We start from the raw sequence: 27,129 nt of genomic DNA on the forward strand, positions 1-27,129 counted from the left end.
CAGTCTTCTTCAGGTCTGGGACAATCCCACCAACAGAAGTTGGTTCAATAAAAGATATTACCTCACCCACCTTGTCTCTTAGTACCTTTTGACGTATTATGTTTCTTTCCATTTGGCTAAATGCAGTGCCTTGTATGGTGTCAAGTATCCCTTGCGTCTGATGAAGTGGGCATTCACCCACGAAAGCTTATGCTCCAATACTTCTGTTAGTCTTAAAGGTGCCACAGGACCCTCTGTTGCTTTTTACAGATCCAGACTAACACGGCTACCCCTCTGATACTATGTTTCTTTGTGTCCCTCAGTTTGTCCAATAAAATTGCATTACACCACAAAATTTGAAACATAGGTGGATTTTGACACTGGTTCATGCAAGTGGCAGTTTTCAAGAGTAGGAGTAGTAAAATGTTTAGGAAATTGTCATTATTTGGTTTATGATAATGAAACTGAGAGAGAAGAAAATATGATCATTAGGAATATCTTCATTATTGGGATTAAACCAGCCATTGCTATTTCTCAAAAGTGGAAAAAAAATGCTAGGATCTGATGAAAATACTACTCCTGTTGCATTTCCAACTAAATATTCCCTTGGCCTTATGGGCACAGACCCAGTCTCCAGAGGTTGTAATGAAAGAGCAGAAAATGTAAATGACTGCCAATGGCTATATAAGACATTTGTGGCATTGAGTGTCTGCATTGAATGAGGTGGTCTCTGTGGGAGCCATTACTAGCCTGGCTGGAACTACATCATCCTTTAATTAAATTATCTGGTAAAATGCCCCTTTATTTAAAGTTATTCCAAAGCAGTACTGGAGAACAGAAGAACTGTAGAGCTACTTCATTGTTGAAATCAAAGTTGTGACACCACCATATAATCACGGTGGGATATCTTTATTTCACATTGTAAAGCTGAAATGAGATTTTGCACCTATATGTTGTCACTGAGACTCAACATACTTGTATATTCCTCCAAAGAATGGGCTTATATTTGTGTTAGCAATAGTTAGAGAGTTCCCCTCTCAAGGGATTTATTATCATTTCTAAATTGATTTAATTGATGCCAAGACACTACACTAATGAATGTTTTAAAGTAAAAATAATAATAATGTAAAAGCATAAGGCAAACGTCATAACAATGTCAAGACATCATACCAGAACTATTTTGTGGTTCTCTCCTACTCATTAAACATTGTATTTCCAATCTTCTCATCTGGGGAAAAAACAGAAGGTTGTTTCTTCTCTCCTTTATCGTCTATCCGTTCTGGTTGCTGGGAGAGAAGTACAGTAATATTCTGGTGATTCTTACTCCAGGAGTCAGAATGCTATTTCCCTGCATCACACAGCTGGGCTTCTCTGATTGATGCTCCTTTAACTGCCAGAGACCCAAGCAGAGCAAGTGAGTTTTCATCAGATCTGCAAAGTCAGTAAGAACTATGTAAGACCATGAAGAATATCACGAAGCTATAGAATATATTTGACAAACTAGCACTTTGGACGTGCTCTGTACATCATGTTTTATTTATTTTATGCTCTCATCCTTAAGGAGGAATTATATGCTTCATAGGTGAAAGGCTCTGGCTCTTTTCTCATATGAGATACTGACAGCATCATGACACATATCAGACATTACATTTGCAGAATATTCATGTTGCTCATTTCAGACAGTTCGTAAGAAAAGCAGGTCAAAACAAAAGAAAATGGTCAGTTGTTTTTTAGGTGAGTTGGAAAATGCACAGGGTACTCTGCAACGTTGTCTAGATTTGGACCCTACATCAGCAGATGTCCATCTTCTCATGGCCCAGATCTATCTGTCTCAAGGAAATTTCAGAGAGTGTTCTCATTCATTGGAGTTGGGGGTCAGTCATAATTTTCAGGTAAGAGCTAGTACTGACTACAAAACATCTTTTTATTGGAAGTATTTGTTCACAATATACAATACACTGTGTGAGTTAATCCCTTATATGTTGTACTAAACATTTTTCTCTTAGGAAATACCCTTAAGTAACTTACACAGAAATGAGAAATGCAGATATACTGATACCAGCTTCAGCAGTGGCATACAACTCCATACCCCATTTGTTCACTTTTGTATGTTAGTGCTTTCAGAAGAGTCAGTACTCCGCATCTAGTGATCTTTCGTGGCTGTCTCCTTATCACCATATCAAATGTATGGGAGGAGCTACAGTAAAGGGTGTGGTCTAATGTCCTGAGCGTGGTCACTTTTCTTCTCCCTATCTGTAGTAACAGATGCCTTCCTAACAAAAAGGGTTACAACATTTATGATCTTGAGATATTTTCTTAGTTTTATTTTCGAGTGAACATTCTTGAGTTGAGAGCAATTTATCTATATCAGAAGGACATCTATTTAGTGTTCCAAGTCAAAGTGGTTTCAGTGCACTTGACAATTCCACAGTAATGGTTTCATGACAACCAGCAATTGAGAATAGACTTTGAGTACTTGCATAAGTAATCGTTGCAGGATCAGGCTCTGGTTGCAAAGTAACTGAATTTTTATCATGATCATACAGCATATACTTACTACTTTTGTCAGGTTCGTGATTATCCACTGTATCACTTCATCAAGGCCAGAGCACTGAATAAAGTAGGAGATTATCCAGAAGCCATAAAAATTTTAAAAATGATTATCAGTTTACCTTATATGAAGAAAGGTGAAAGTAAAAAAATCCTTGGTACCAGTATAACAACCAGTGAACGGGTGTCCATATATCTGGAACTTGCAGAAGCTCTTCGGCTCAATGGGGAACTGGTAAGAAATTGAATATAAACTACATTTTCAGTAAGGAGAATGTTATAAATAAATTTTTAATTAAAAAGTCAGGAGCCGTTCTGATTAGGCAAATCTAGAGTAATGAAACTCGGTAAGGAAAACTAAACTGGCCATACATTAATAGAGCACAACAAGAATGATGTTTGTAATCTAGATTAGTTGCTAAAATATCTCTTGAAAGATGTTGTGAAATTCATTAGGCAGATATGATATTTTATGATTGTAAATTGACCCATAGGAGGCCTTTCTGTGTCCAGTCTGTGTCTGACCTTGTAGGAAAAGGAGACATCTAGAAGAAGGTACAGAATCAGTCTTCTTGGGCCTCCCTAAGCAGTTTTGAGGGGCAGTCACACCGGAACTATACTTTTCTTACATAGTAAAAGAGTCTTAATTTTTCAAACTATAGGGATTTTGAACCCAACCGCACAGTTGAAAATACTCTTCAAAGAAGAAGTCCTTTTGGTATACAGTCCATTTATTATAGCAAGCTCCTCATATATTTTATATGATGTGACTATACTTCGTAAATTTTAGGAACTGTAGAGTTAGTCCAAGTGTCTCATTAGGCTCATAACTTCATTAGGCTATGAAAATTGCCCTGTTCCTTAGCAATACAATGAAGATGATTCCAAATGTCACTGAGGGGATAGTTGATATTCACGTTATCAGTTATCCACTATATATTATGTTATTATTGTATGTAATAATATTGTCCTCTATACTACCTGTGAGCTACTTGATGGCAATTAATCTGAAAGCATGTGTTTATACAGAATATGCCAACAAAACTACCCCTAACATACTGGGTGAAATTAATTGGAGTTTTGCCTTTGACTGCAATGGAGCCAGGATTTCACCCATATTGAGTGTAGTGTACCATACATACTAAGTACTTCACTACATAGAACAGACAGTATAAGATAACAAGGGGTTTTATATATATGCAAACAAGTTTTATATATGGATCTGTAACAGGTCCTCTGCCCGCCCCTCTTCCTGGGGCCCACTGGCTGCCCCAATAAAGCACAGAGAGGCTTCTCCTTCTGCAGCACCCGTGGCTTTATTTACAGACTTCTCCCACCACCAGTGATATACTATATACAGTTTGTAGGCCTTACAATCTCCACTTCCACCCAGAGCCTGCCCTCAGCCCGGAGACTGACCTTCCCCTGGCCATCCTCCTTCCTTCTGGCTGCCAGCCAGCCTTTATAGCCCTTGAACCCTCAGGCCCACAGGTGCAGCCAGTTCTAAAGGCCAGGCACCAGACTTCTCCCCAGCCCCAATCTATTTCCCCTGATTGGGGCTGGCTGAGCAGGGGCTAATTAGGTGCCTCTGCACCAGCACCCTGCTACAGGATCCTACAACTAATAGCTGAGAAGTTGTGTGACTAAAACTTTCCATCTCACCCTCAAAAGGCTATTAAAATATTCCCACAATAAGTAGTCATTCAAAAAAAGCCATTTGTAGTTCTAACTAGAAACAAAAATTGCATGGTACATTTTAATTCATACTTTCAAATTTAAAATACCTATACTAACTGGAAACAGTAGTATATCTGTCATCTTGTGTATTATGTGTGTATACATTGTCCTCAGCTTAGTCTAGAGCCTGATCCTGAGACGTGCCTTTCACTTTAGTGTGAGCTATAGCCACTCAGAATTTCTTGGAATCAAGTGATTAGAATGTGCACTCCTTTGGGCATAGTCCATAGTGTCCTCTGTGGTGATCATTAAATTATGTGTAGTAAAACTTGTCATCTGAGATATGTGGCAACTGCAATAAATCCAAAATGAAGCGCATTCTGACACACTTAAAAAAATCAGGAGAATAGACAATGAAGAAAGTCTCATGATTTGTTGGTGCCTTTTTTTCCTTGGGTAATAATAGCATCGACAGCTTCCAGTGTCATTCTTGTCTCCTCATGGAGAATTAGTCTATGCAGTTCTGAAGTGCTGAACATTCCCTCTCTTGCCAATTCAAATATATATTGCTCATGAGAAAGTTTGCCATTAGAGTTGGGACAAATTGGTTAATTGAAATAAAGCGTCTCCAAACAAAAGGGAATTAGGTTGAATATTTTCCCTAAATAACCTACTTTCAAATCGGTGTCTGCTATTCAAAGGTAGATAGCACATATTGTCTGAAATATTTACATAATTTACAAAGGAGATAACTATTGCTTATATATAGTAAATTTAAAAAATAGAATATATCACAAACATTCAAGTTACTCAGTTATAGATTAGCTGAATAAAGCCTAAACTTTTTCAATAGTTCTCTTGTTTGCTTAAGGAAACACTTTTATTCAATGCCAGATATAACATTGCATGCTGTCAGACTTAGAGCATCACACTATTCTTTATTTGTATTGCAGTAGTGCCTAGAGACACCAGTCATAGACCAGAATCCCACTGTAGTAAGCACTGTACAAACACACAACCAAAAGACAGTACATGCCCTGAGGAGCTTACAATCTAAGTATAAGACTGAACATATGGATACAACAAACAGACAGGGGAAACAAAAGGGAACTGTGAAGGTAACAGTGAGACAAAACTGGTTAGCATGAAAAGAAAAGCAGTGGTCACACTGTTTGCAATATTAGGGGTTTGGATTCAATTGAACCTCCAGTTTAATATGAAATGAAAATGGGTTTGGCAAGCCCAACTGCTTTAAAATGAAATACATTTTGCACCAGCTAACCCTTTGATGGTAATAGAGTAATTTAGTTACAATTTTACTTATTTTTTAATATTCCAGCATGAAGCAACTAAAATTATGCAGGATGCCATTAATGAATTTAGTGGAACTCCAGAGGAAATCCGCATCACTGTTGCTAATGTAGATTTGGCTCTCAGTAAAGGGGAAGTGGAAATAGCGCTAAGCATGCTGAGAAATATCACCCCAAGTCAGCCATATTATACTGAGGTTAAAGAAAAGATGGCTCAGATATACCTTCAGATACGGAAGGATAAGAGACTATACATTGGATGTTATTGGTAATATTGTTTAAGATTAATTCTGTTAAAAATGTTTACATTTTCAAATATTTTATTTTAAAAAGATGATGGCTTTATATACAGAAAAAATGCTGACAATATAGAGCAAAACCAATTTCAGAACCTTTTGGAAGTATAGTCTAGGAGTTAAAGTACAGAACTGTGAATCCAGAAAACAGGGTCCATTTCCACAAGTCACTTTTTTATTTCAGTGTTGTTTGTCATAATCATTCATATTTTTGTTAAGATAACAAGACCTCTAAGTATCTTGGAGGAAAGAGAAAAAAATAGAAACAGTTGAGAATCTTAAGGAAATACATTAATATTTAAAAATACCACAATAAACATTGTTATGACATAAAATATTATGCTAAACAGTTGGGGTCAGATTGTGCCACCTTTTTTCATCCTGAGTACTGCCTTACTCCGCAGGTGGTACTACTGAAAACAAAAATCAATTTTTTGAAGTAAGTTAGTACTCAGTGTGAGTACGGATGGCAGAATTTGCCACTTAATCACTAGCCAACAGTAAATATTTCCCCCAAAATTCGCATTAAGGGTCAGATATTTCTATTTCAGAACTAGCATTTTCTTTATTGAAAGAGGCTTTCATCTTCAGCTAAAGAAGGCAAAAAAGTTTTTCTGTCATCAGAAACGTAAAATACTTACTGATTTTGACTATTGGATAACATCGGTTTTATGGGGAAAAGAACTGAAGTGGGGAAGACTAAATGCCAGATTCTGTCACTCTCACACGCAGTATGGCCTTCCTCCAAAATTAGACCGCTCAATCAATAGGACTGCTCGCAGAGAGCTCAATTATGTCTTTGCCATTAGCCCTGTGTTATGGGCAGTGCTTTGCTGTGTTGCCCCAGGAGCAGCTTGAGCAGGAAACAGTGATTCGCAGAGAGAGCATTCTGTATGGAGGCTGTACCCAATGCAGCATACGCTCCCTGAAGCATCAAGCACACCCACGGTGTTTGGCATGTTGGGAGAGCAGAGCTAAGGCTCTGACCTCTCTCTGCTCCCTCTGGCTCACCTGCATGGTTAGCCTGCATCACCTCCCATGCTAATAATGATGACTAAGGTAAATGGCAACAGGAGCACGAGGGAGCATCGTGCACTCCCTCATGCCACCCCATTGTCTGGGTCACAGTTTGGCTCAGAGTAAGATACTACTCAAAATGAGAAAAAGGGGCAGAATCTGAACCTACAAAAATAAAAGTAGACATCATGATTCTATGATTAAATGATTATATATCCCGAGTGATAGATAAATCATTCATTTAACAGCTTTCTATTGTCACACAAACAGCAAAATCCTCAGTCCAGCACCTCTATAACTGAAAGAGATTTTACATAATCATTGTTATGAATTTCCATACACATTAAAAGTATTAGAGAAATGCACTAAATGATGTTCAGAATATTATTTTTTTCTATATTGAGAACTGAATGTTGGCATGTGGTTTCTCACTGATAATGTGAGTAATCCATGTAAACAGGCCACATAATATGTTTGCCCAGATGCACTAGCTTGCATTTTCCAAGTTATAACTCTTTTTGTTATTTCTTGCTCATATTCCAAATATTCTGGAATTCTGGTAGTATTTTTTTGGGCTTGTCTGTATGAACAGTTGGTGCGGGTCAAGCTGGGATATAAAACTGCTTCGCTCTAGATTGCTGCTCATTAAACTGTCCATGTGGACCCTGCTGCTGTGGACTAACAGTTCAGTAGTGCACTTTGATATACTCCTGTTTCAAAGTGGGATAGATAAGTGTGCACTAGGGAATCTTCAGTGTGTGGCAGTGAGGTCCACACAGTTAGTGTACAGCAGGCTGGTGTGGAGTAGATTTACACCCCAGCTTACTGCACCATAACTGTTTGTACAGAAAAGCCCTTATACAGCAAGACAAGGGGATAGTTGGGATTACTACTCTTGACTTGCTAAAACTTGTGCTTTTCCTTTTATTTTTATTTTCTCTCTCCACTCCCCTCAATCTAACCTACTTGTTTGTGTCATCCACCTGTCATGTCTGTCTTTTGAATCGTAAGCTCTGTGGAGCATGGAATATCATTTTCTATATTTGTACAGTACCTAACCCAATGGGGTCCCAACCTGCTTGGCTTCTAGGCACTATAACAATATGCATATTATTAAGTAATAATTTCTCACTGGTATTTACAATACCTCCAAGTTTGGTGCCATTTACATATTTTCCCTCTTCCAGATCCCCATCAGGATATTAAATAAGATGGAACCTAATAAAATTCCTGTGCAGTACCTTCCTAGGCACCTCCCCCACCATTACATATTTGATATATTGCTTTTTATCATTTTCCTTTGTTTATGGTCCTTTGGCTATTTTTCAGTGTGCAACAATGTTCAGACAAGCAGAACTGAAATTACTTTTGTGTGTAAGATTTCCTACACGAAAAAGAGTGGGGAGATTTCTTTTGTTTGGTAATAATAGCACCTTTGTTTTGAGGAGCTCAAACTTCTCTAGGGCTTGGGCTTGCATCATTAGGGGTAATGGAAGTTTTCCCATTGACTTGAATGCAAACAGGATCAAGTCCTTAAAAGCATAGAAATTTTATGTCTATTTTATACCGAGGCACAGAGAAGTTAAGTGATTTCACCCAAGGTTACACTGCAAGTTTATGACACAGTGAGAATGAGAAGCCAGACCTCCCCACTCCCAGTCCCTTGCTAAGTCACAGTGTCTCCTAATATTTGATGTTGATGTCTGCTCTGGTGAGGGAAAAGAATATAAGATCATAGAACTTAGAGGAGAAAGAACTGTTAGATCAAGTCCACCCCCCTTCAAGTGCATGATATTGTTCTGCCTCTAAAGGACAATATCCAATATTAAACTCATATAACACACTTGATCCTAGCCAGAAGGTCAACATAGCTGATAAAGAGCCATTATGTACAGCTGTTGTATGCTTTATTCATATCCTCCTTGGAATATCACCAATATTTTCAGCTCCCCAAAAAGACTTTTGTGTTTATCAGAGATTGTCAAGTCAGCAAATCCTTATCTAGGGCAAAGTGAAAAACAGAGATTTCCCCTCCATTTGCCCACTTCACTTTTTTCCTGCCTTGCTTTGCTCTTTTGCACTGAGTTTATATAATTTTCTCAACTAGATATAATAAAGAGACTGTCCTCCACAGTAGCGTGGTTCAGCCTGAAGAATAATTATTCTGGAATAGCTATTTCAGTATATTTCCAAGTGTAGGCAAGCCCTTAGATTAATCTCAGGGGGATAAACTGCTTGAATTTACCCACTCTGAAGTTTTGTCAAATTCTCCCATTACTGCACTATAGTACCAGTGCAGCTTCACCACTGCTATAAATGGTGAGAGCACTAATGTAGTCTGAGCACAGGTGGTTTTTTTTACTACCGTGTGGTCTAGATTTGTTCTGTTTAGGACTAGGTGACTTAGTAACAAAAACACCCACATCTGGTGCATACTATGCTCCCATCCTTGCTAACACCTGTGGACCTGCCCCAGTGGTAGTCCAATGATGAGAGACTTTGACAAAAACCTCATTGTAGATACAGCTGGGGAGAGGTTGCCTTTTTCTACTAGTTACTTTTGTGTGTGTATGCGAAGAGGGGCTAGAATCAGACTGTGGTTGTGGAAACTTGTTAAAAATTATATTTTCTTAATTCAAAACATGCAAACATCTTCTAACTATTCTATGTAACCATGAGTTCCTATCACTGTTATCTTCAATTTTCCATTCCAATTCTCTCAGTTTGTTTGCTGCACCAGTGTATTGCATCTTGTCTTCATTCAGATTGTGCAAGCATTTTGGGACAGTGGCTGTTAAAGTCATTGGAGCTACTCTGACTTAAGTTCTAGCTCTGTTTTTTTAAATGACAGAACTGACTTTATTTTCTTGAGGGTTCATATATTTTCTTACATTTCATGCATTAGATTTCAAAATTTGTCTCTTATTGTTTCTTGATTCTAAATGTTGTTGTTACTTTTTTTTATAGCGAACTGTGTGAACAATTGCCAAGTCCTCATACTAGCCTTCTCTTGGGAGATGCCTACATGAATATTCAAGAGGTTAGTATAAATTTGTTTAATAAATCTGTAGTAATTCAAACAAAAATACATTTAACTGAAAAGCTGGATTTAAATAATAATAATAAATTAATAACTAGCACTTATATAACATACAATAAATGTTGCTGAATCATTGGCAAAAATATTCCTAACTGCTAATATTACACATAAAAATAACTCCCACTTCTGTCCCTTACTTTTAGCCAGAGAAAGCTGTGGAAGTATATGAAGCAGCTCAAAGAAAGAATCCTTTAGATGCAACACTGGCCAGAAAAATTGGACAAGCATATGTGAAAACTCATCAATATAGCAAGGTCTTGAAAACAAAGGATTTCTTTTATTCGTTGAACATTTAAATCATAAGAACAAAGAAACAAAGAGAAATTATAAAATTGAATAGACGACAGAAGTTATAAATGAATGTTTCATTTTGACCTACTGTAATTCTGTATTTGGGATATTATATTGACATTTTAAAATTTCCTTGTAGGCTATTAATTATTATGAAGTAGCTCTAAAGATGAGTAAGCAGGACTTCTTGTGCCATGATCTTGCTGAACTCCTCCTCAAACTCAAGAAGTTTAACAAGGCAGAAAGAGTTCTGAATCAAGCTATGGAGCATGACTCTGGTAGCATTATTCATCCTTTCTATTAAGTTTGCTCTGTGTAGTATCAAAGCCTGTGGATCATTTACAATATATAACATTAATTTCTTCATAAATAAGTATTCTAGTTAATTATATTTCTAGACTGAGTACACTTACACAAGATTTCAATAAATATTTAAATTGCCTTGCATGAGGGCACTCTCCCAGGCCTTGGTTTACACATTTGTGGGTGGCACAAAAATACTTCATTTTGTACTCCAAATATCAATTCTTGTTTCTGATATCCAGAAAAATGTCAGACTCAAGAGGTAATATATTACCATTTTTAATCTTTCAGTTAATGACTTGCCTTCCATGATGAAGGATGTCAAGAGCCTGCTTTTACTAGCAAAGGTTTACAAAAACAATAAAAAAGAAGAAGTGATGGGAACTTTGAACAAGGTAATTCATGAGGTTATACAAGCCATATACAATGCTAGAGATCTCCCCTAATCATTTATCAGTAGAAATAGCTTAAGTTCTTCTTTGAGTAGATGCAGCTGTGTATCCCACTTAGGGTGCTGAAGCCAGGCCACTGGCTGCATTGAGGTGGGAGATCACCCTGAAGTCCCCACTTCCCCCAGTACAGGGACTCAGCAGTGAGGCTGCACCTGACCCTGACACAGTGCAAGGGCTGAGCCTGCCCCAGAAACACCCTGGGGCCCTGCCTCTCTGCACCAGGTGCACCAGGTGTGGGTGGGCAGGCTCAGCCCAGCAGGATCCAAGTGTGGAGGGGCTTAGTGTGGGGTGATCCATGTGTGGGGTAAGAGGTTTCTGGGTGGGGCAATCTGGGTGCGGGCAGCTCAGTGGGAAATCTTGATCCACAGGAGTTCGTTGCAGGGTTCCAGGTGTGGGGGCCGTGGGACTCTTCAGGGGATCCAGGTGAAAGTGGTTGGGGCTCAGTGGGGTGGGGGTCTGGGTGTGGGGGGCTCAATTGGGGGGTCCAGGTGCTGTGGGAGAGGGCTTGATGGGGTAGGAGTCCAGTGCAGCTGCTTGGGGATCAGTGGGGTGGGGGTCTGGGTGTGGAAGTCTCATTAGAGGGGTCCAGGTGTAGGCAGGTAGGGTTTATCAGGGTGAGGGTTCGATGGGCCTGCTTAACGGGGAGCCCCAGCTGCTGACGAGGGGACGCTGCATGCCAGGCTCCCGCCCCCCCGCGCCCCGTGATTCCTCTATCCCCTTTTCTTCTCCATCCCCCTCTAACTCCCACATTCCCCTCCCCCTGCCCTATTCCACCCCCGTTCCTTCCCTGCTGCCTCTTCCCCTCACCCCCTTCCCTCATTTCCCCCACCCCCTCTTACCCAGCCCCACCGCGGGCACTCACTGTTGCACAGAAAAAAGGAAGGCTCACAGCACATAGAAGGGGAGCTCTACTGGCACTAGGACCCAGGAGGCAGCGTTCAGCTGCAGAGTCAGCGGAGCCGAGATGCAGCCTCCTTCAGCTGGGCAGCTCTGCAGTTGAAGAAATGGGGGGGGGCAGTGGCATGTAACCCTGTGTGCCCCCCATGCCTCACCTCTGTTTGGGTGGGCAATCCCCCTCCCCCCCAAAATGTGCCCACTGTTGGGCCTTCCCCCCACATGGCTTCCCTTTGCTTCCCTACCATTTTCTGCAGGGAAGCACAGGAATTCTGAGGGGAGGGAACGGGGGGGTGGTGGTGGTTGTCATGTGCGCAGTCACACAGAATCCCCCCAGGAGTAAACTACAGCTTGAGTGTGCCTAAGGCTTTTGGGTCACATGGCTGCTTGCATGCAGGTAGTCCAATTTCCCAAGTTACATCTTCACCCTTGCCAAATGTGGCTGAGGACAGTTTATCATCCACCCATCATCCCTTGGACAGTTTGGTCCAGCTCCCTGTGCCGATCCTGGACTCCTTACAGTGGAGGACAGTTCAATGCAATTAATGCCAGGGCATTTCCTTTGTTTGGTCCCCACTAGGACCCAGGAGGCAGCGTTCAGCTGCAGAGTCAGCGGAGCCGAGATGCAGCCTCCTTCAGCTGGGCAGCTCTGCAGTTGCAGAAATGAGGAGGCCTCAGTCTGGGCTCCCTGACTGACTCCTTTCACCCGAGTTGGGAATCAGCACTCCTGTATGCTTTCCCTCTGATTCCAATCATCTTGCAAGTAATCCTCAAGCTGAACCACACCAAGGTCATCCTCATTGCTCCAGCGTGGCTGAAAAAATGTCGATTCTCCAACCTTCTGGTATTATCAATTCGGCCTCCCACATCTCTTCCTCTTCATCCAGATCTCCCTACTCAGTGTCATGGTCAGATCTTGCATTCTGCCTTCGGTTCTCTCACTTTGTGGATGCTCCATGGTTAAATGCGGTGGAGGAACAACATTTTGGAGGCTGTTTGATGAGTTTTACTTTACAATAGGAAACCCGCTACCACATTGACCCATTTGGCGAAATGGGAATGTTTTCAGTGTGCTCATTGTCTGGCAGGGTTCAACCTGCCAGACAATGTTAGGAATCAAACAGGATGTTAGGAATAATTAAAAAGGGGATAAAGAATAAGACTGAGAATATATTATTGCCCTTATATAAATCGATGGTACGCCCTCATCTCGAATACTGCGTACAGATGTGGTCTCCTCAGCTCAAAAAAGATATACTGGCACTAGAAAAGGTTCAGAAAAGGGCAACTAAAATGATTAAGGGTTTGGAACGGGTCCCATATGAGGAGAGATTAAAGAGGCTAGGACTCTTCAGCTTGGAAAAGAGGAGACTAAGGGGGGATATGATAGAGCTATATAAAATCATGAGTGATATGGAGAAAGTGGATAAGGAAAAGTTATTTACTTATTCCCATAATACAAGAACTAGGGGTCATCAAATGAAATTAATAGGCAGCAGGTTTAAAACAAATAAAAGGAAGTTCTTCTTCACGCAGCGCACAGTCAACTTGTGGAATTCCTTACCTGAGGAGGTTGTGAAGGCTAGGACTATAACAGAGTTTAAAAGAGAACTGGATAAATTCATGGTGGTTAAGTCCATTAATGGCTATTAGCCAGGACGGGTAAGCAATGGTGTCCCTAGCCTCTGTGTGTCAGAGGGTAGAGATGGATGGCAGGAGAGAGATCACTCAATCATATCCTGTTAGGTTCACTCCCTCTGGGGCACCTGGCATTGGCCACTGTCGGTAGACAGGATACTGGGCTAGATGGACCTTTGGTCTGACCCGGTACGGCCTTTCTTATGTTCTTATGTTCAATGTTAACTGGCATTCAGGACATCTTGTGGTACTTGTTGCACCTTCAGGCTTCAGGTCTTGCACTCAGTTTGTTGAAGGTCCACCTGGCTAAGATTTTGGCATTTCATCTGCTCATCCAGGGGAGGTTGGTATTTTTGAACGCCATGGTAGCAAAGTTCTTGAAAGGAGTCTTTGTCTCCACACACCAGTGAGAGAACTGGTTCCTTTGTGGGATCTCAATATGATTTTAGCAGCTCTGATGGGACCTCCATTCGAGTCTTTGGCATTTTTTTCTTTTCCTCTTCTATGTAAAAAGACTGTCTTCCTGCTGGCTTTGACATACCATTGCAGGCTTTGATGGCAGAGCCTCCTTATATGCAATTCTCTAAAGACAAAATGACCTTGTAGCCACACCCTAAGTTTTTATCTAAAGTGATGTCTTAATTTCACCTCAGCCAGGCAGTGTATCTAGCTGAGTTCTGTCCTAAGTCGCATTCAACCCTGAAGGAGGAGCGTCTTCATTCGCTGGATGTCTGACGCTGCCTCCCCTTTTACCTGGACAGGACTAAACCATTTCGTACTTCACCTCTTCTGTCTGTGTTGTATGCAGACCAGATGAAGGGACAGACAATCTCTTCGCAGACGGTCTCCAGGTGGATAACTTCCTGCATCAAGACTGCATATGAAATAGCATGAGCAATGCCCCTCAAAGGGTACAAGCTCACTCTACAAAGACACAGGCTACATTGATGGTATTTTTAAGTGATGTGTCAGTATTGGACATTTGAAGAGCCACCACTTAGTCATCTGTGCATACGTTTACCAAGCATTATGTCATTACTGCAGCATCCAGAGCAGATGTGAACTTTGGTAAAGCAGTTCTGCAGTCCTTGTTTAAGTAGACTCTGGGCCCCATCTCCTTCAGGTACTGCTTGTGAGTCGCCTAAGTGGAATACATGACAAATCTACTCAAAGAAAAAGAAACAATTACTTACTGTAACTGTGGTTCTTCAACATGTGATGCAAATGTGTATTTAGCGTAACCAGATGTCCCGATTTTATAGGGACAGTCCCGATTTTGGGGTCTTTTTCTTATATAGGCTCCTATTACCCCCCCACCCCTTCTCCCGATTTTTCACACTTGCTGTCTGGTTACCCTACGTGTATTCCACAATCCAATCCATCTGAATCAGGGTCTATACTCTTGAAATCCAGTGCAAAGGAATTGAGGGGGCTGGGACTTGCCACCTCATATAGCCAGGGGAAGGGCTATGGTCACAAGGCACAAGCACTGCCTTCCTACAGGTACTGCCAGGCAAAATTCTCTGGTTCCAGTGTGCTAGGCAAATGCACACCTAAGTGGAATACATGTCTGCATCACATCTCAAAGAACCACAGTTACAGCAACTAACCATTTCTTCCAAGGTTTCCCCCCCCCCCCCCAGAGATGTTGAACATTTGCAACTTCCATTGACTGTACCCACAGTTGTAGTGCTCAGTTCTTCTGAAAACCAGGCCCTCATTGTGTAGCTCAAATTATTCACTATACACTTCAGTAAATATGGAATTTTGCTATGGGCCTTGGATATATTCATTAGCTCCTTTTTTGAGCCTTGTCCTAACTAGTATTTATGTTCTAATACCTCCCAGTTCTTAAGGATTCTACCATTACATTTTAGGTAGGCAGGCAATTGTAATTTTATTATCACAGGCTATAAGGGATGGAATACATTGCCCCTTCCCTACTCTGCCGTCTCTTAAACAACATAGGATAATAGGGAAAATTCTTTGCTGGTATAACACAAACAGAGAATTTGGCCCAATATTTTTCCCCATTATCAGCCCCATATTGAAAATCTTTTCCCATAACCTTATTTCTATATAAGATTCCCTCTATTTGTCTGTTTTCTTTAGGTGGTTTTATTATATTGTTGTGTACTTATAATATTTTAAAAAGTTATTGTGAATTATTAGGCAGTGCCCTGAGCACCTTGGCATGATCAGTGGGTCTAAAATTAATGGGGAATCTCCACTTATTCAGTGAATCCACCATAAAGAATCATTATCTCAATTATCATTAAATGATGTTCTTATGATATATTATGTTGAAGAAAAATGTGTCCATCAAACCTACAGCTAGAATCATTTGGTACTATAAGTATAGGCCGTTGGTAAAATTCACCCCTGTGCTGAGGGACAGCACAGGCCTATCCCCCACTTAGATCCCACTGATTTTGTGCTGCCTTTCTAAACATGGATGAATTTCATCCCTTAAGAATATTCACCTGTTACACGGTAAAAGAGAAGATGCACCAAGCCATTGCCTACAGTAGTTAATTGTATGCACCAGAAAATGAAAAGTCTATAAGAAACAGGTGTAATTTAACCAACTAACATAAACTCCAATATTGCAAAATATTAAGATGACCTAATTACCTTAAAAAAAGAAAGTAGCTTCAGAGAATGAAATGGAAATTGGATTTACAATATAACAAAAACCTTTTTGAAACATCTTAAATAATTTAGCAAGTATAAATTTTAGACCTCCTGCTGCCCAACAAAATTATGAAAAACTTTTAAAATAGTGACTCCATTACTGTTTGAGTTATAATTTCTCTTTGTATATTTGTTTATTCCACAAGGCCTGTGACATACAGTTGAGAATACTGAAGCGTATCCCTCTGGAACAACCTGAATTGATCCCTTCTCAGAAGCAGTTGACATCATTGATCTGTGTACAGTTTGCTGAGCAATACCTAATTGAGAAAGAGTATGTACAAGCTGTTAAATGGTATAAAGATGCACTGTGTTATACTCAGACAGATAGTAAAGTAAGTATTGTCTTAAATCCAAGTCAGTATCTGTTCAACAATACTTTAAGTGCACATTAAGTTGGAAAAATAGTTATGTTAGCCACTTTGTTATTTAAGGGGTATGATGAAAATATGTTTGAATATTTAGAATATAAAAAGTACTGTGAGTGAATTCTTAAACTTGCATTTCAGCAGAACAGCAACCAGAAAAAAACAAATACATGCAAGAAGGAAATATTAGTCCAGGCTTTTATTAGTACTTTTTCATTTATTTATTTTATAAAATTCATCCAGTTACCAAAAAACACAGAGCATATGTACAATAAAAAAAAAAAAAAAAACAGTTGTTTTTTAAGAGAAATTAAATGACAACTGCTACCTCCAGAAAAAAAAGCCTTTTTCTATTATACATTTTTCTTAAACTTCTGAAGCACGTTTCTATTTGCAACAAAGAAAGGGCCCAGCCCTATAAGATTTACATATGCAAAACTCCCATTACAATTTTGGGGGTTAGATTCTCATGTCCACTAAGCAGTACAACATGGCCTTGAATATGATGGAGATATCCTATCTCCTAGAACTGGAAGGGACCTTGAAATGTCATTGAGTCTAGCCCCTTGCCTTCACTAGCAGGACCAAGTACTGATTTTGCCCCAGATCCCTAAGTGGCCTCCTCAAGGATTGAACTCACAACCCTGGGTTTAGCAGGCCAGTGCTCAAACCACTGAGCTATCCCTCCCCCCTGTGTGCAGAACCTCAATTGAAGTCCATGTGAATTTTGCCAAGTTAGATGCTAATGTTCCCTTTCTGCAAGAAGTGTGCAGTGATGAGCACAACTTTGGGATGCTGTACACTCTCAACTTCATAGTTTCATAGATTTCAGGGCCAGAAAGGACCACTGTTGTCATCTAGTCTGACCTCCTCTATAATACAGACCATAAAACTTTCCCACAATAATTCCTATAGCAGATCTCTTAGGAAAAACATCCAATCTTGTTTAAAAATTGCCAGTGAGAGAATCTACCATGACCCTTGGTAAATTATTCCAATGATTAACTACTCTCATTGTTAAAAATGTGTACCTTATTTCCAGTCTGAATTTGCCTAGCTTCAGCTTCCAGCTGTTGGATCATGTTAGACCTTTCTCTGCTACATTGAAAAGACAATTATCAAATATTTGTTCCCCATTTAGGTTCTTATAGACTGTAATCAAGTCACCTCTTAGCCTTCTTCTCTTTGTCACCCCTTCAACTGACTTCACTGGGAGCTGATGGCACTCAGGCATGTCACAAGATCAAGCATCTGCAACTTCCATTTAAATGAGAACAACATGCATGTTTTCCTGGAGTAAATCACACTCATTTCCAAAGGTTACATGGCATGTACTGTGACTTTTCTGTAACTGTTTTGCCCCACATCAACTGGAGCTGTTTATTTCTAAGAGAAATAATGCTATACCCATCATTTGGGACAATTAAAACTAGACAAGACAAAGCACTGAAGAGCATACTGGTCTTTGGAGCATTCTGCTTTGTCAGGAGGATGGCATAAATGTTATTATGGGACAAATTTATCCCTGAGATCACTTTGCTGAAAATCTTTTCCATCTCTAACCTCTGAGATAGGATTCTGAATCAAGAAAGAAAAAAAAAATATGACTCTCAATATCAATTACACTGATCACTGAAATATTTCCCTTCTTTAATTACTTGTCCTTATTCTCCCAGGTACTATTGCAGTTGGCTCGTCTTTATTTGACACAAGGAGATATCGGGTCATGTGAACATCATTGTGCTCTGCTTCTTCAAGATGACAATTGCAATGAAATTGCAACAATGGTATAAATGGGTAATATTTAATCATCTATAGACCAGATTAAAGAATTATTTTCAATTTTTAGGCTATTCTAAAGACATTCCTCTGTGTATTGGCATAATATGTCTTATGTCCAAGAAGCTACACTGCAATTGATAGCAAAATAGGTTGCACCTACTAAAGAAACGTTTTCCATGAAGAATCAGAGGAAAGGGAGGTAAGGGGAAAGTGAAAGGCAAATGTATACCTCCCAATCTCCATAAGCGCAGAAAAAATATTAAGCATATACTTACCTATGAGTAATGGAAAAGTGTTTGCTTTTTTGAGGGTAATCTTATACTTCTATCAATTTAGCCCAGGGCAAAGTTTCTCTGATTTGCAGTTCAGTCCATGTTTCACATGGCACTAAGTGTCATGTCAGCGTTTATTGCATATAAGTGAGATACATGGCTTGTTTACATTGTGGATGAATGTGCTATAGCAGTTGTGATTTCTAAAGGGCACTAATGTGTTGCACATTAAGTGGTCAGTGTATACCCTGCTGGTGCACACTAAAGGTTCCCTAGTGTGCTTTAATGTAGTACTGTTTCAAACAGCACTATGTTACTATGCACCAGCAGGGTCTACACCGATCGATTCATGTGAGCACTTTAGTGTGGCCGAGATACCACACCCCTGTAGAGCCCATTGCCCCACCAGGTAGACAAGCCCTGAGTCAGTAGATGAAATGGGACACCTGAAAATGAGTTTGGATCCCCTCCAAAAGTGCAGTTTACTACATAAGTCTGTATGGTTATTATTACTTGTTTCATTATGCCTTTTAATTTGTAATGTTGAAAGATACCCTTTGATATTATTCAAAATAACAGTTCAAGAAAAACAAAGCCAGCAGCAAACAGTCAGGTAAATATTCACCCTTCTTCTACCCTTTTTCTTTCTACCTTTCCCTATCCCATTCATTTTCAGCCTTCTTCAACTCTGCCAGCTTTATAGGTTTTCTCTGAAGCTCAAAACACTTGAATGTGGGATTCAATCTAGAATAGCAGGTGTGACAAAGTTCCTCCTCTATCTTGGTGGGTCCTGCGCTTATTGGCGGATTTTCTTGCCTCAGAGATTCACCATGTGGGTTGGGGAACAGCCCAGAGACCTTCCCCTCTGGGAGAACCCACAGTCCAGGTCAATTTGGAGGTTTGGGGGGAACCTGGGCCCGCCCTCTACTCCGGGTTCCAGCCCAGGGCCCTGTGGACTGCAGCTGTCTATAGTGCCTCCTGTAACAGCTGCATGACAGCTACAACTCCCTGGGCTACTTCCCCATGGCCTCCTCCAAACACCTTCCTTATTCTCACCACAGGACCTTCCTCCTGGTGTCTGATAACGCTTGTGCTCCTCAGTCCTCCAGCAGCACACCCTCTCACTCTCAGCTCCTTGCACCTCTTGCTCCCAGCTCCTCACACTCCCACCACAAACTGAAGTGAGCTCCTTTTTAAAACCCAGGTGCCCTGATTAGCCTGCCTTAATTGATTCTAGAAGCTTCTTCTTAATTGGCTCCAGGTGTCCTAATTAGCCTGCCTGCCTGCCTTAACTGGTTCTAGCAGGTTCCTGATTACTCTAGTGCAGCCCCTGCTCTGGTCACTCAGGGAACAGAAAACTACTCATCCAGTGACCAGTATATCTGCCCTCTACCAGACTCCTGTACCCCACTGGTCTGGGTCTGTCACATATCCCTCCCCCCTGCTCAACGCCAAGGGGTTGGGCAGCTTGGGACGCCAGACAGTGCACACGTGACAAGCCATCGGCGTTGCCATGACGGCTCCCTGCTCTGTGTTGCACACGGAACTGGAAAGATTGGAGGGATAAGAACCATCTGGTCACCCTTGTGTTCTTCTCCTTGTTCCGCTGCATCCATTGAAGAGGGGCATGGTCGGTCACGAGGACAAATCTGCGCCCGAGCAGGTAGTAGCGCAATGTTTCCATGGCCCATTTTACAGCGAGGCATTCTCTCTCCACCACTGCATATTTTTGTTCCCTTGGAAGGAGTTTCTGACTGAGGTATAGAATTGGGTGTTCCTCCTCCCTGACCATCTGTGATAGAACGGCCCCCAACCCTACTTCCGATGCATCCGTCTGCAGGATAAACTCCTTGGTGAAATCAGGGGCTATCAGTACGGGGTTATTGCAGAGGGCAGTCCGTAGGTCTGTGAATGCTTCTTCTGCTGCGTCAGACCATCTCACCAGATCAGGTCCACGGGCTTTCACTAGGTCTGTCAGTGGGCTTGCCCTTGTGGCAAAGTGGGGGATAAATCATCGGTAATACCCCACCACACTTAGGAACGCCCGGACTTGTTTCTTGCGACTTGGTCGGGGCCAATTTTGGATGGCCTCTAACTTGTTCACTTGGGGTTTTACCAGACCTTTTCCCACAATGTAGCCAAGATATTTGGCCTCTGTAAACCCTACAGCGCACTTGGCAGGGTTTGCTGTAAGGCCAGCTCGCCTGAAGGTATCGAGGACTGCCTCCACCTTCTCCAGGTGGGTTTCCGAGTCTGGGGTATGAATGACCACATCGTCCAAGTAGGCAGCAGCATAACTGTTATGTGGGCGTAATAGCTTGTCCATGAGGCTCTGGAAGGTAGCTGGGGCCCCATGTAGTCCAAAAGGGAGGACAGTATATTGAAAAAGACCCTCTGGTGTAGAGAACGCAGTCTTTTCCTTTGCGTCTTCTGCAAGGGGAATCTGCCAGTACCCCTTTGTCAAGTCTAGGGTAGTCAAGTACCGGGCATTACCCAGATGGTCCACTAGCTCATCTATGCAAGGTATGGGGTACGCGTCGAACTGGGATGCTTCGTTTAGTCGCCGGAAGTCGTTGCAAAAACTTGTGGTGCCATCAGGTTTGGGCACCAGCACGATTGGGCTGGACCACTGACTGTGGGATTCTTCAATGATCCCCAACTCCAGCATTTTTTTTACTTCTGCTTTTATTTCCTCCCTTTTTGCCGCTGGCACCCGATAGGGCCTCATTGTTACTCTGGCCCCAGGGTTCGTGACGATGTGGTGATATGTCTCGGTTGTTCGACCCGGTTTTGTCGAGAACACATCTTGGTTCCGGAAGATCATCTTAGACACCTCATTCTTCTGGTCTGGTGTTAAATCGGGAGACACTCTCACCTGTTTGGAAGGCTTGTTTTCCTGGGTTAGGTCTTTTTGGACCGTTGTGCATGCCAGGGTTTCAGAAGGTTAACGTGATAAATCTGTTCTTGTTTTCTGCATCCTGGCTGCCGCACCTTGTAGGTTACTTCCCCCACGGGTTCAACCACCTCATAGGGCCCCTGCCATTGGGCCAGAAGCTTGCTTTCTGCCGTGGGTACCAACACCATAACCCGATCCCCTGGTTGGAACTGTCGCACTTTTGCCTGGCGATTGTAATGGGTTCGCTGGGCCTCCTGTGCCTTCTCCAAATGTTCCCGTACAATAGGGGTAACCTGGGCTATCCGGTCTCGCATCTGCATTACATGCTCTATTATATTTCTCCCCTTATTGGGTTCCTCTTCCCAGATCTCTTTGGCGATATCTAGTATGCCACAGGGGTGACGCCTGTATAATAACTCGAAGGGGGAAAACCCAGTTGAGGCCTGTGGTACCTCCCAGATAGCGAACATAAGGTAGGGTAGTAGGGTGTCCCAATCCTTCCCATCCCGACTTACCACCTTCCTTATCATAGCCTTGAGGGTTCGGTTAAACCTTTCTACCAACCCATCAGTCTGTGGATGGTAGACCGAAGTTCTCAGGGTATGTATATGGAGCAGCGTACAGAGGTCCTTCATTAGCTTCGACATAAATGGGGTTCCTTGGTCGGTTAATATCTCCTTCGGTAGCCCCATTCGGGCAAAGATCCCCACCAGCTCTTTGGCTATAGTTTTAGAGGCCGTGTTCTGCAGGGGGACGGCTTCTGGGTAGTGAGTAGCATAGTCCAAAACAACAAGGATATATTGGTGGCCCCAAGCTGTCTTCTCCAGGGGTCCCACTAGGTCCATGGCTATTCACTTGAAGGGGACCTCTATGATGGGAAGGGGTACTAAAGGTGCCCTCAAGTGGGGACGGGAACTGTGCAGCTGACACTCCGGGCAGGAGGCACAGTACCTCTGCACTTCTTCATGTACTCCGGGCCAGAAGAACCGTCGTAGGACTCGTGCCAGGGTCTTCTCTACCCCCAAATGCCCCCCAAAAAGATGACTATGAGCAAGACTTAATACAGCGTTCTGGTGTTTTTGAGGTACTAGGATCTGCTGTACCTTCTGCCCCTGTACTGGTGCAACCCGGTATAAGAGATCCTTCTTCATTATGAAGTAGGGTCCTGGTCCCTGGGTTTTTCCTTCCACGGGGACCCCATCTATTTCAGTCACCTCCTTCCTAATGTTGTCATACCTTGGGTCTTCTGCCTGGTCCCGTCCAAAATTTCCTCTCCCGGGGCTAATCTGCCCAAGATCTAGGGGCCCAGTCTCTGTTGCCTCTACTGGTTCAGAAGCATTAGGGTGGGGGTCAGACTCAGGTGCTTCTCCCTCCTGCATGGCCTCCTTTTCAGCTGCGCGGGTCCGCCTACCTACAAGAGCGACCCTCTGGCTTTTGGTCAGTATTCGGGTTCCCAAGGCCTTAGCTGCCCTTCTTTCCCTTTTTGTCTTTCTACCCTGTCTGGGAGTGGAGAACAAATCTGGGGGTATTTCAGAGAAGATTGGGGGTTGACAGTCTGCTGTAGATGCCTCATCAATTTTAGGGTCCCCATCTTTCTCCAATCCCCCTACTGGGAATAAGTTTTCAAACCCTGGGAAGTCCCTCCCTATGACCACCGGGTATGGGAGTTTAGGGACTACACCTGCTGCTACCTCAGTAGTGTTCCCTTGGATCTCGATTTTTACTGGGATGGTGGGGTAGTAACTAACTGTCCCATGGACACATGTTATCCCCGTACGTTTAGCCGGCAGCAGCTGACTACGCTTCACGAGCTTCCCTGAGATAAGCGTGATAGCACTCCCCGAATCAACCAGTGCCATGGTCCCTACCCCATTTAGTTTCACTGGTCTGGTATACATATGTGGGTTAGTGAGACCCCCACAAGGTGGATTAGGGAGCATGGATCTGCCCAGTTCCCCAGGTTACACTGCATAGGCTCCTCAGCATTGGGACACTGTGCAGCTATGTGTCCCCACTCCCCGCAGGCATAACATCTGTATGGAGCCCTAGGCATTCCCCAGTCTCTTGGTTTGGGCAGTCTAACATCACGATCCTCTTCTCCCTCATTGCTCCGACTCTTTGTGGCCTCTAATGGGCCTTCAGCCTCTCTCTTTTTCCACCTGGGCCCTCCTGGTGGCCCAGTCACCCGAACTTTAGGGCTTGGTGCTGCTAGTTTAACCCGGGGTGCCTCTTCCTTAACTGGTCGGGTCAGCTCCCTCGCTGTCCTTCGCCTCTCTACCAGGGCGACAACCTCATCATAGGTGGAGGGTTTGTTCTGGCTTACCCAGGCACGAAGGTCTGGTGGTAGTCCCCTCATGTATCGGTCGATGACCAGAACCGTTAGTATCTCTTCCGGACTCCGGGACTCTGTTTGCAACCACTTTCGTGTGAGATGGATGAGGTCATACAATTGGGACCGCGGGGTTTTGTCTTCCTGGTACCTCCAACCGTGATACTGCTGGGCCCGCACTGCTGTCGTTACCCCAGATCTGGCCAGGATCTCTGCTTTCAGCTGGGGGTAGTCTGCCGCAGCCTCTTCAGGCAGATCATGGTAGGCCTTCTGGGCCTCCCCACACAGGAATGGGGCAAGGATGCCAGACCACTGATCTCGAGGCCAGGCCTCCCGTAGGGCTGTCCTCTCAAAGGCCAGAAGGTATGCCTCTATATCATCCTCCCGTGTCATTTTCTGCAGCCAATGGCTGGCCCGTATGAGCCGGGTCCCATCATGGCCGTGATTCAGCTCTGTAAGAGACTTTACCTGGTTTACCAGTTCCCGCAACATAGCTCAGTCTTGAGCAGCCTGGTTCATCAGCAGGCGATTAGTCTCTTGCTGCAGCCGCACTGCCTCTTGTTGGGCGGCTGCCTGGACACGGGTAGCCTCCTGCTGGGCCGCCGTAGCTTGTATCAGTGCCCGCACTACGTCATCCATTGTGATGGAAAAAAAATAAACCCTCTCCCTTTTTTTTTGTTTTTTGTTTAAATCACCCTCCTTCCGCCGCACTGTGCACCCCAAGATCCCACTTCTGACACCAGTGTGACAAAGTTCCTCCTCTATCTTGGTGGGTCCTGCGCTTATTGGTGGATTTTCTTGCCTCAGAGATTCACCATGTGGGTTGGGGAACAGCCCAGAGACCTTCCCCTCTGGGAGAACCCTCAGTCCAGGTCAATTGGGAGGTTTGGGGGGAACCCAGGCCCGCCCTCTACTCCGGGTTCCAGCCCAGGGCCCTGTGGACTGCAGCTGTCTATAGTGCCTCCTGTAACAGCTGCATGACAGCTACAACTCCCTGGGCTACTTCCCCATGGCCTCCTCCAAACACCTTCCTTATTCTCACCACAGGACCTTCCTCCTGGTGTCTGATAACGCTTGTGCTCCTCAGTCCTCCAGCAGCACACCCTCTTGCTCCCAGCTACTCACACTCAAACTGAAGTGAGCTCCTTTTTAAAACCCAGGTGCCCTGATGAGCCTGCCTTAATTGATTCTAGAAGCTTCTTCTTAATTGGCTCCAGGTGTCCTAATTAGCCTGCCTGCCTTAACTGGTTCTAGCAGGTTCCTGATTACTCTAGTGCAGCCCCTGCTCTGGTCACTCAGGGAACAGAAAACTACTCATCCAGTGACCAGTATATTTGCCCTCTACCAGACTCCTGTACCCCACTGGTCTGGGTCTGTCACACAGGGTATACCTTATTACTGAAGTGTATGTTCTAGCCATGTGATGGATCAATCAGTGCAGTAACTTGTACCAGGAATAACTCGCTTGAAGAATTCAGTCCCAACTCAGGCACTGATCCCCTAAACACATACACATGTGAGTTACCTTAATGGAAGTTTTCTTTGAATTAAGTATAACAATGAATAATACAGTAGTAAAGTAGCCATTGTGTTATTTATTTCAATGTTAAATTCAGGAGTTTTGTATTGGCTCCCATTACATTTATTACACGTCATTTAGTATGCTGAAGATTTTCATTGTGGCAATACCAAACTGCATGGTGGAAGCTGTCTCTGATGAAGCTGGAGATTTTGGCAGCTTGGGAGGGGACAGCTGGGCATTTGGGCTCCTGGAGAGGCAGCTTGGGGCAGTGGGATAAGAACATAAGAACAGCCATACTGAGTCAGACCAATGGTCCATCTAGCCCGGTATCCTGTCTTCTGACAATGGCCAGTGCTAGGAGCTTCAGAGAGAATAAAGAGAACAGGGCAATTTCAAGTGATCCATCCCCAGTCAGCCAGTCCCAGCTCGTAGAAGTCATTAGGGACACCCGGAGCATGGGGTTATATCCCTAATAGCCATTGATGGACCTATCCTCAATGAATTTATCTAATTATTTTTGGTATCCAGTTATATTTTTGGCCTTCACAACATCTCATTGCACAAGTTCCACAGGATGAATGTGTGTTGTGTGAAGAAGTACTTCCTTTTATTTGTTTTAAACCTGCTACTTATTAATTTCATTGGGTGACCCCTGGTTCTTGTGTTATATGAAGTGGTAAATAACACTTCTCCATTCACTTTCTCTGCACCATTCATGATTTTATAGACCTCTGTCGTATCTCCCCTTAGTTGTCTCTTTTCTAAACTGAACAATTCCAGTCGTTTTAATCTCTCCTCATATGGAAGTTGTTCCATACCCCTAATAATTTCTGTTGCCCCTCTCTGTACCTTTTCCAATTCTAATACATCTTTTTAGAGATGGGGCAAACAGAACTGCATTCAGAATACAAGTTTGGGCATGCCATGGATTTATATAGTGGCATTATGATATTTTCTGTTTTATCTATTCCTTTCCTAATGGTTCCTAACATTCTGTTATTTGTTGTTGGTTTTTTTTGACTGCCACTGCATATTGAACAGATGTTTTCAGAGAACTGTCCATGATGACTCCAATATGTCTTTCTTGAGTGGTAACAGCTAATTTAGACCCCATCATTTTGTATGTTTAGTAGGGATTTTTTCCCCATGTGCATTACTTTGCACTTATCAACATTGAATTTCATCTGCCAATTTATTGCCCAGCCACCCAGTTTAATGAGCTCCCTCTGTAGCTCTTCACATTTAGTTTTGGACTTAACTATCTTGAGTAATTTTGTATCATCTGCAAATTTTGCCACCTCACTGTTCACCCCCTTTTCCAGATAATTTATGAATATGTTGAACAGTACAGGTCCCAGTACAGATCCTTGGGAGACCCTGCTCTAATGATCTTTGGGTTCATTAAATAACAAACCAGTCAATGAAAAAGGAATAAAACTTTAATAAAACAAACTGGAGAGCATCTCTGATGAACTGCTGCACACATCCATGCGATATTCCCAACCCCTGCCTTCAGGGCACATCTCTAAATTCCGGAGCATTTCTAAATTATTATCTTCTACAAACATATCTCTACACCTGTTATTTACCTCTCTCCACTGTGAAAACTGACCATTTATTCCTACCCTTTGTTTTCTATCTTTTAACCAGCTGCTGATCCATGAGAGGATCTTTGCTCTTAATTATGACTGCTTAGTTTTCTTAAGCACCATTGGTGAGGGACCTTGTCAAAGGCTTTCTGAATGTCCAAGTAGACTAT

The 27,129-nt window shown here is 42.7% G+C and overlaps 1 protein-coding gene across 1 annotated transcript in view; it reads left to right on the forward strand.

The window, feature by feature from the left end:
* The window catches only part of TTC21A (tetratricopeptide repeat domain 21A), a gene marked incomplete at its 5' end in the record, with an annotated part of 65,255 nt that overhangs the window by 26,381 nt on the left and 11,745 nt on the right, over positions 1-27,129 (forward strand). The window contains 9 exons of the mRNA XM_065398625.1: positions 1,714-1,871; positions 2,549-2,764; positions 5,546-5,784; positions 9,797-9,869; positions 10,073-10,183; positions 10,360-10,498; positions 10,815-10,918; positions 16,348-16,536; positions 18,246-18,356. Of these exons, the coding sequence (XP_065254697.1) occupies positions 1,714-1,871; positions 2,549-2,764; positions 5,546-5,784; positions 9,797-9,869; positions 10,073-10,183; positions 10,360-10,498; positions 10,815-10,918; positions 16,348-16,536; positions 18,246-18,356 (1,340 nt within the window). The remainder of the gene's footprint in view (positions 1-1,713; positions 1,872-2,548; positions 2,765-5,545; positions 5,785-9,796; positions 9,870-10,072; positions 10,184-10,359; positions 10,499-10,814; positions 10,919-16,347; positions 16,537-18,245; positions 18,357-27,129) is intronic.

The sequence above is a fragment of the Emys orbicularis genome, chromosome 2, assembly GCF_028017835.1.
Source record: "Emys orbicularis isolate rEmyOrb1 chromosome 2, rEmyOrb1.hap1, whole genome shotgun sequence".
Classification (NCBI taxonomy): domain Eukaryota; kingdom Metazoa; phylum Chordata; order Testudines; family Emydidae; genus Emys; species Emys orbicularis.